The sequence below is a fragment of the Neophocaena asiaeorientalis genome, unplaced genomic scaffold, assembly GCF_003031525.2.
Source record: "Neophocaena asiaeorientalis asiaeorientalis breed wild unplaced genomic scaffold, Neophocaena_asiaeorientalis_V1.1 scaffold438, whole genome shotgun sequence".
In the NCBI taxonomy this organism is placed as follows: domain Eukaryota; kingdom Metazoa; phylum Chordata; class Mammalia; order Artiodactyla; family Phocoenidae; genus Neophocaena; species Neophocaena asiaeorientalis.
In genome coordinates this window covers 7,155,178-7,164,004 of record NW_020173491.1, presented here as the reverse complement: position 1 = coordinate 7,164,004, position 8,827 = coordinate 7,155,178, and the positions used below count along the sequence as shown (strand labels likewise).

Genomic DNA, 8,827 nt, shown 5'->3' with positions numbered 1-8,827 from the left:
GTTGCAGATGAGCTGCTCCATTGCGAAGGGTTGGGGGGAGGACTAAGTCTGATACCCATGTCCCATTTGGGTCCCAGGCCTAGTTTGTGCCTGTTGTCCTGGTGTGACAATTAATAGCATCCCTTTTTACTCTCCAGTGTCTCAGAGTTTGAATAACAAATTAAAGTCATTTTAGAATTAAGCCATAAAAGGATAGTTTTAAGGAAGACCAACCGATTTTCTTTTGAGGCTTAAGAGAAAACAAAATCCTTGGCAAGTCTTACCAGGTTTCTGACACCCTAAAACACAGCCTATTTTGCTGGAGATGTTAACACTCTTTGTCAAACAACTACCTGTTGGCTCAGGCCAATGCATCCCCCAGCCCTTAGCCCCTGGCCCTGCAGTTTGGGTGAACAGTGCTTCCCATGGCTGAGGAGGCCTAAGCAATAGGAGGAGGCAAATGTCCCCTGAGGCTAGGTCTGCACGTGGGGCCTTCTCATCCCAACCATCCCTGAGCCCCTCTGAAGGTGGGACATGATGAGCTAAGTTCCTGAGCAGATGGAGAGAGTTCTAGTTTGTTTTAAAAAAATCAGAAAGCCTGTTTTCTAATGTGAAGCTACAACAGACGTGCCTGCTTTTTTCCTGAGTGGAAAAGGATGAAAAAGAACCATTTGCCTTTTTTGTTCACTTTTCATAATTTCATCTTTGGATTTGTCCACCTGCCTTTTCTCAGCCAGACTGAATAGAGGGATTCTTCATCAAGTGCTTCCAACATGCCTGGCCTGCGATGGGCAGTCCCGTTTATAAAAAGAGCAAGAAGGGTAGGCAAGGCCAGGAGAGGAAGTGTTTTAAAAAGCCTTCGTCTCGAAAGACCAAAGTACTGATAACCTGATGGCAGCAGCAAAAGTAAAGAAGGGATGACTCATTTAGAATGATGGTTTTTGTTTTTTTCAAAACACCTGAAATTTTACTCATGGTACAAAAGTATTTAATAAGCGCCACGTTGGTACAGAAAAACGCACAGCCTACAGCTAGCTCATCCTTTAAAACCAGAACAGCCAAGTGAAAAGTCAGTAGAGTCTTATTTTTACTTTAAAAATAAAAAAAGCAACAAAAAAACAACTAAGGTATACACTGGGAATTGAACTACTATAGTTTTTCTTTCTAGAGAGGTGACACCCATGTTTTCTGGTCAGTAATGTTCTATCAAACATTGTACTAAACCAGTGTACTAAATCCAAGCAGACAGATGACCAGTAAAGCTGTTTGCTATCTCCTACTGAGCTAGACCAGTGGAGCACTATCTTGGTAGGATTATTTTGACAGCAAGAAGGAAGTGCAGAGCCCCTACCCCAACAGAAAACCTAAGGAGCTGTTCTACATAGAAAGGGTTTTAAGCAAACCTGCACAAACACTAACATGCTCTAAGAAAAGGAAACCTTTTAGACTACTTCCAGCATACATTCATTGGTGCCCAGTAAAATAGGAACACCAACACGGAAAGCATTTTTGCTTTCATAGCACTAACAGCTAAAAAGCACACAGCAATATAATACTTTGATCTTGAAGTGGGTAATCATGGAAGTTCTAAGATTATATCCACTAGGTTAGCCTGAGTATTCATCTATAAAAATGTTTTCAAAAACACATAAATGAGAGTTATAGAAACAATGGGACTGCATCAGGACCAGTAGAAGACAGTAAAGTGATACAAGGACTGTACATGTAAGACTAGGAACTGATTTTCACAAGTACCTTTTTAGGTAAAGGACAACTCTCTAAGTCGATTCCTACAGCCAAGACTAGCTATGATAGTAGGAGTTTCAGAAATCTTGAGATGGGTACCTAGCTTGAGTTAAACCCTAGATAAATATTCCCAGTCAAAAAGCCTACTGCAGCTGCAGGACTGAAACTCTGACCCATATAAAAAGCTGTGAGTGCACAAAAACCCTGGTTGGGAGGGCTTCCCTGGTGGCGCAGTGGTTGAGAGTCCGCCTGCTGATGCAGGGGACATGGGTTCATGCCCTGGTCTGGGAAGATCCCACATGCTGCAGAGCGGCTGGGCCCGTGAGCCATGGCCGCTGAGCCTGTGCGTCCGGAGCCTGGGCTCCGCAACGGGAGAGGCCACAGCAGTGAGAGGCCCGCATACCGCAAAAAAAAAAAAAAAAAAAAAAAAGCCTGCTGGGACATGCAAGGCCTGCTGGGCCAAGAGAGTTGGTGATGGTGGGTTCTTCCAACAAGGACACACCAACACATATGCTAGGGAAGTGCCCCCCAGGTGGAATGCTGGACTTGGGCTTGGTGCAGGAGCCAGGCTCAGAAGCTCCTGAAAGAGGTGTCTACTCAGGGAGGAGTACTAGGGTTACTGAAGACAAGCACGTGTCCCAGGAAGGTTGGGTCATCTTCTGACCCATCAATACTTAACAAAGAGTTGCAGAACAGAGTCAGTCATTCCAAGATGTATTCTTCTGACATCATCGGCCAAAGCCTCTCCCAGTCTACTGGGCTGGTGATGTCTAGAAAGATCCCATTACCTGGAGGTGGGACCTAGGGCCACAGATTGTTCTGGGAAGCTGGCATAGAAGATGATTTGCACAATGAAGTCACCACTAAACCGCTGCTTAAGTCCAGTCCCCGGCCTTCTTTTTCCTACATGAGAAGAGAGCAACTTTAAGAGGCAAGAGACAAAAAAAAGTCCTTTCTAGCTTGTAACAGGGAAGGAAGTGTTCAGGGTGGGCCACCAGGGAGCACACAGGAAGAGGGAGTATGTGATTTTGCATTTTTATTCAGAGCTGGTCACTCTTTAAAAATGCACCTCTTGGGGACTTCTCTGGTAGTCCAGTGGTTAAGACTCCACGCTTCCACTGCAGGGGTCACGGGTTCGATCCCTGGTCCCTTGGTTGGGGAACTAAGATCCCACATGCCATGAGGCGCAGCCAAAAAAACAAAAAAATGACCTCTCTTCACTGAAAAACATTTCTTTTTCCTATTAAGAACCTGTACTCCAAGAAAAGCAAGGCAATTTGACCTGTTTTTTGGCTTTGTCCTTTCGATTATTTAGGAACCCTATAAGGTGCCTGGGACCTGTTTCACCAAAACCATGAGAATGTAATTCCTTGTTAAGGGTCCCAGGCCCCGGCCAGCAGAGGACAGCAGCTCGCTCTGCTGACACGTCACTCACTGCTGGGCTGATACTGGCCAGTCTTACAGAGAAGAGCACAGGGGGTGGTTTGTGCTCGACAGGTCTACTTGGAACTTTCTAAGCAGTTCACTGTGACTAAACAGACAGAGGAACTTACTGCTCTATAGTCCAGAAACATTTCTTTAAAAGCCAGAAAATCCGTAAACGTGAGCAGCATGTCGAAAATGTCACCGGCCACTTCATCTTTATGGTGCCTGCAAAAGAAAAGGGTGGCTGCTTCATGAATGAATGATGATACAGACTGTCTCTTCGAGATTTCCCTCAAAGGTCTGGAGGGCCTCCCACCCAGGACCTAACCAAGTGCTCTAAAGCTTGATATTCAAGCACTGAGGAAAACAAGGGGGAGGGTCTTCTTTCAGAGTTGAGGAGGGTAAAAAGACGTAAAAAAGCAGAGTCAAGCTCAACTCACTGTAAAGTTGTAGTGAAAGCCGCCATGTTAAATCCAGGAATCCGCTCCAACAGCTGTTCTTCTATATACTTTTCTACCAAAGAAATCTAACAGTGGAAAGGATCTTGGTCAGACTGTGCTTTAAGAAAACAAAGTTTCTCTTCAGAAAGCCTGTCCTCCAGCCCTTTGAAAACATTTCCTAAGAGCCTATTCTGTGTGCCTGGCTCCCCGCCGAGTGCTGGGAGAACCCAGAGAACCCAAACCCAAACCCAGCTCCTGTCCTCAGTGAGCACACCCCCTGTGCCCTGGCCCACCCGTGGGAGAGGCATTTGCAGGTAATTACGATGTAACAAGAGGAATGCTCCAAGGTGGGTAGGGATAGGGAGCAGAAGGGCTCCCACTCCCCACGGCGGGAAGTGAGGAGTGAGGTAAGTGGGGGCTTTTCTGCCTGGGTAGACGGAATCTGTGCGGAAAGAACATATAAAAAAGCACACAGTTGAAGGTAATCGCAGGTTCCTTAAAAGCTGAGGCTTGGCTTAAGAAACCTTCTTCGACTCTGCCACACTTCTATGTTAAGGGAAGAAAGTCCTGGAGGCTCAAACCTCTTCTCGGACCGATGAGATCATAACAGGAGGCTGCACGAGGCCTTGGCATAGGGCAAAGACCCAAGGGGTCAAGAGTAGAGGTTCCTGGGTTCTAGTCTTGGTTTCGCCACCAACTACTTAATGATCTTGGTCTTAGTTTTTACTTTTATCAAACAGTCGTGCATACCTGACTGGATTATGCAGTAGGAAAAAATAGTGTGTGAAAGCCCAAAGGGTCAAAAGTATGTAAGTGCAAGGTATGGTGAATCCACATATGTAACTGAAAGCAGGATTATGATAAAGCCAAACATGTTTTAAAACAGAAGACGAAGTCATTAAATATTTGGAAAACAGTCCCAAGAACTGTGCAGAGGAAAACAACAGGAGATGAAGACTAAATCAGATTCTAATTAGGCTTCCCAGCAGGGTGCTGATGGCAGATTTTAAAAGTTGAGCAGATTTCAACATCATTTGTTTCTAAATTCATAATTTAAAGAAATCCTAATCTCCAGTAAGAGAAACAGGAATCCACTTACATATTCATTAAAAATAGGTGTGTAGGTGAGCTTATTCTCTTCTGTGTCTTCAAACTCCTGGTAGTACTTGTCCATGAAATTCCTCTGTAATAACTGGAACTCATCATCTGAACCGCAATAGGAAAAATGTACTCTTTTTAGTGGAGACTAAAAACCATTCTGATTTCTAAACAGGCAGGAAGAGATGTCAGCAGAACTGCTTTACGGATGGATGGCCAGTCTCTAGGAGGGGAAGCTAAAGGTGTTAACCGTACAGTTTCGCGGCATGAAGAGCAACCACCACTATCCTCTAGTCCACTTTAACCAGGGTGGCTTGGGAACTCCACAAAGGGTTCTCTTAATATAATTTCAGCAGCAGTGGTATAAACAGTGTAGTGATTAAATGCATGGGCTCTGATAGAGGCTAGACTACCTGCGTTCAAATCCCACCTCGGCCACTTACAACTGTGTGACCTTCGGCCTGTTACTTAATTTCTCTAAGCCCCAGTTTCTTCATCGGAAAAATGAGGATGATCAGAGTACCTATCCTATAAGACTTGCTATGTGGAATTTAGATGAGAATTCATGTATAGAGATTGGTTCATAGCAAACATTAAGGTTTATGGTACTTAGGGTATTTTAACAACCAAATAGAATATAACTTCTAAAAATAAAAGGAAAGGTTCATAAATGACCTAGACTTTGGAATAAATACCCTGGGCTTTCCCACAGCACACAGGTTACTCATAGAGGCCAAAAGAAAGTATTCCTCAGCATTCCCCAGAAATCCTCAGATCCACATGGGATCTTAACAGTGAAACATCTGCATTTAGGAGTTAAGGGTATGAACCTTTACAGGACCCGAAGGTATAAAAACTTGGTCAATGATTTTTCACTAAACAAGGCTAAGAAATACAGCTAGTAACACCAAACAACAGTGTTCTTTTCCTAATTCTCAGAAAACTTAAAGTCAACAGACAAGATTTTCTCAAAATTTTCTCTCCCACATATTTGTCTTAAATGGTTGGTGCCTATTACTGCTTATTACTTAGCAGGACTTATGGATGCCAAAATGAATCCACAAATTCGAACTCAGAACCCAGCTGAAGTATGACATCTTGTTCCTCATGAACATGTGTGCTATGGCTATGGTATTTTTAAATTAATTAATTAATTAATTTTTGGCTGCGCTGGGTCTTCGCTGCTGTGTGCAGGCTTTCTCTGGTTGTGGCGAGCTGGGGGCTACTCTTCCTTGAGGTGTGCAGGCTTCTCATCGCGGTGGCTTCTCTTGTTGCAGAGCACAGGCTCTAGGGCGCAGGCTTCAGTAGTTGTGGCTCGCGGGCTCAGCAGTTGTGACACACGGGCTTAGTTGCTCTGCGGCATGTGGGATCTTCCTGGACCAGGGCTCGAACCCGTGTTCCATGCACTGGTAGACAAACTCTTAACCACTGCGCCACCAGGGAAGTCCCAATGGCTATGGTATTACACTGTGATTTATGTCACAAAATATTAAAACACAAGACTAAAAATTGATTTTACTCTCTGAAATAAACTAGGTTAATATTTTCTGAAGTTTTGCCAAGAGCCCCATAACTTCAAGGTGCCCCATTACCTGAATAAGTCCCTTCAGGGGACTGAATCTATGGTTACTAGTTACTTAAAGGAGTAGGGGCTGTAGCCTGTAAAGCAAAGCACAGTAAGGCTTACTTTGTATTACAGTACGTTACATTAAACATTACATGCAGCTTCATGTTTTCTCTCTTTTTGAAAATTAACTCTCCAAATGGATTTCAACGTCCTTAAAAGCAAGGGCCTAAAACCTAAAAAGCACAGGCAAGGAAGCTTACCCATGATAATGTCTTCTAAATATCCAACCACAGCATCAAATTCTGCATCAGAGGCGGAAGAGCTGAAAAATACACCTGGATTAGGAGCTGTTTCAGATAATTCCTCTTTTTTTCAAAATGTATTATGGACATTTTCAAATGAACTTCCCATCAACTAGCTTCAAAAATTAATAATTATTACTGTCTAATTCAGCAATGCCACACAGAAGAAAACACATTTGACACATCTGTGACATCAAAGTTGAATGCAATGGCTCCACTTTCATAAAACATGATACGACCCAAGGACTTACAACAGGGACAGATAAAAGGGGCAAAGGCTCACAGCGGACATCTTAAGGCTCCTCGCACTTATTTCGCTGGGGTCCTACTCACCGCATTTTCGCTATCACCCCACACCAATCTGCTTGTGGGCGGGCGTAAACTTGGTGCGGTTAAGACACTGGCCGGGAAGGGGGGCAATTAGAGCCCCTGGGGGTAGTGGTGGTGGTCTTCTGACCCGTGGTCGGGCCTCTGCAGCTCAAACTCGCCAGGTTTTGCTGACGACCAAGGATTGGAGGCGGGGGGCATTGTGACAGAGGCGTGTATCATCGCATGACACCGCACTGCACTCCTCTCCTCCAGGGCTGAACCCCGCGGTCGCCGCGGCGGCAGAATCGACCGCGGGAACTGGGGCGGAGTCTTGTTGGTCTCCCACCCACACCGGGGATACTGGTTTCGCAGGGCGGAGGCAGAGGCCGAGGCCAAGCGCCGGCAGCCCCGACCTTCAGCCTCCCGGGCTCGTGCGGCGTCACTCACAAGGACAGCGCGAAGCTCTCTTCCTCTAGGGCGTCCATCGCCGCCGCCGCATCCACCGCGCGCGGCGCAGCGGGCCCGTCGGGCTTCTACCCCGCCCGAGGCCCGGGAGCAGCCTCCGCTCTGCTCCGCAGAGCCCCAACCGGCATCGGGAAGGCCTCGCAGCCGAGGCCTCGGCCGGTTCACGGCCCAACCGAGTAGCGCCTGCGCACGACACCTCGGCCTCAGGCTCCCCGGCTGCTGCCACGCGCCAGCCGGGCAGCACTAAACTCGCCGCTGCCGCCTCGGGGGTCCCGGCGTCCGTTACCGCGCCCACCCCGCCGTCACCAAGGCCTCCGCGACCCTTCCGCCGCCTCGCGGCTCTCAGCAGCCAATCACAGGCGTGCGTTGCCAAACGTCAGGGGCGGGGCAAAGATAGGGAGAGGAAGTGAGGGAAAGGGATGGAAGGTCGCGAACGGAAGTCGGACTTCTTTGAGCAGGTCAGAGGCTCTCTCAGGTATACTCACTCTGTGGGACGATCAAATCTGACGTCGTCCCCATTTTGAAGGGGAAGGAATCCAAGCCCAGAGAGAGCCTTGATTTCCTCACTTGCAACTTGGAATGAATTACAAGATTTAAGATGAAGCTTCAGGTCGTTTAAAGCGGGTTTTAAGAGCACTGTAAATCGAAAATCTCTTGAGAGCCAATCCCTTAGCTTTTGAGCCAGATAATGAAGACCTCTGATTTGCGAGACAGTTACTCCCTCTCGTGGAAGGATCGCCCCACCGCAAGAAGTGGAGGTCTTGTAATTTACATCATAAATATAATATTCACATCAAAAAGATTATTCGGCACTAACTGGTTTCTTGGGTAATTAGGCAAGATAAAAGTTGACAGAACCACTTTGAGCAACTACATCAGGTGACTTTGCTCCAGGAAAAGTACCCCTCCAAAACTGACGAATTTTGCAAAAGGATACCCTAGATCTGTTTTCTCCTGATTGGATCACTAGACATTGTCTCTTCGGTTGCAGTTTATTTTTTGGCCAAATGTCTGGTACATGTCTAGAGGAATTTTAGGTATGGCTTAAGTTTGATCTGTGGGTCAGATGGACAGTCTGAATAAATTGACATTTTTGAATGGACATAAAATAGATATCAGTGGGATGTGGAACTAAAAATGGTTACCATGACACAGTTGTATCCAGGGTGAGATCAATTCTCAGAGGTACTACCTCTGCTTACCACCAAGTAGAAGGCAGGCATCCAGAAAGATCTGCTGAATAACTGGACTGAGTTCTGTAAGTCAAACACTGGTCACACAGCTCAAGGCAAACTCAGCAATTTCCTCATGACCTACTTTCTCTATAAACCACACTTACTTCTGCTGGACTAAATGAACTTGCCCACACGTTCTACTGCTAATACATATATGGGATCAGAGCAGAGGAGGAAACTTGATTTCATCTGTTCTGGTTATCTAATGCTGTTACAAGCCACCAGAAAACTTATTGGCTAAAAAAACTCAATTATTTTGCT

At 46.0% G+C, this 8,827-nt stretch overlaps 1 protein-coding gene across 2 annotated transcripts; it reads right to left on the bottom strand.

Annotated features, from left to right (window-relative positions):
* Positions 1-911: 911 nt before the first annotated feature.
* Positions 912-7,686, bottom strand: ARL2BP (ARF like GTPase 2 binding protein). Of its 2 annotated transcripts, none has more exons than XM_024747437.1 (6): positions 7,314-7,686; positions 6,516-6,577; positions 4,690-4,796; positions 3,591-3,676; positions 3,279-3,375; positions 912-2,628 (listed from the first exon to the last, which is right to left on the bottom strand). In XM_024747437.1, the coding sequence occupies exons 1-6, from the start codon at positions 7,349-7,351 to the stop codon at positions 2,527-2,529; spliced, it is 492 nt and encodes a 163-aa protein (XP_024603205.1). In that variant the 5' UTR covers positions 7,352-7,686; the 3' UTR covers positions 912-2,526. The 2 variants fall into 2 exon arrangements, with proteins under 2 accessions (XP_024603205.1, XP_024603206.1); XM_024747438.1 differs by lacking the exon at positions 7,314-7,686 and adding an exon at positions 6,891-7,305.
* Between the last annotated feature and the right edge of the window lie 1,141 nt (positions 7,687-8,827).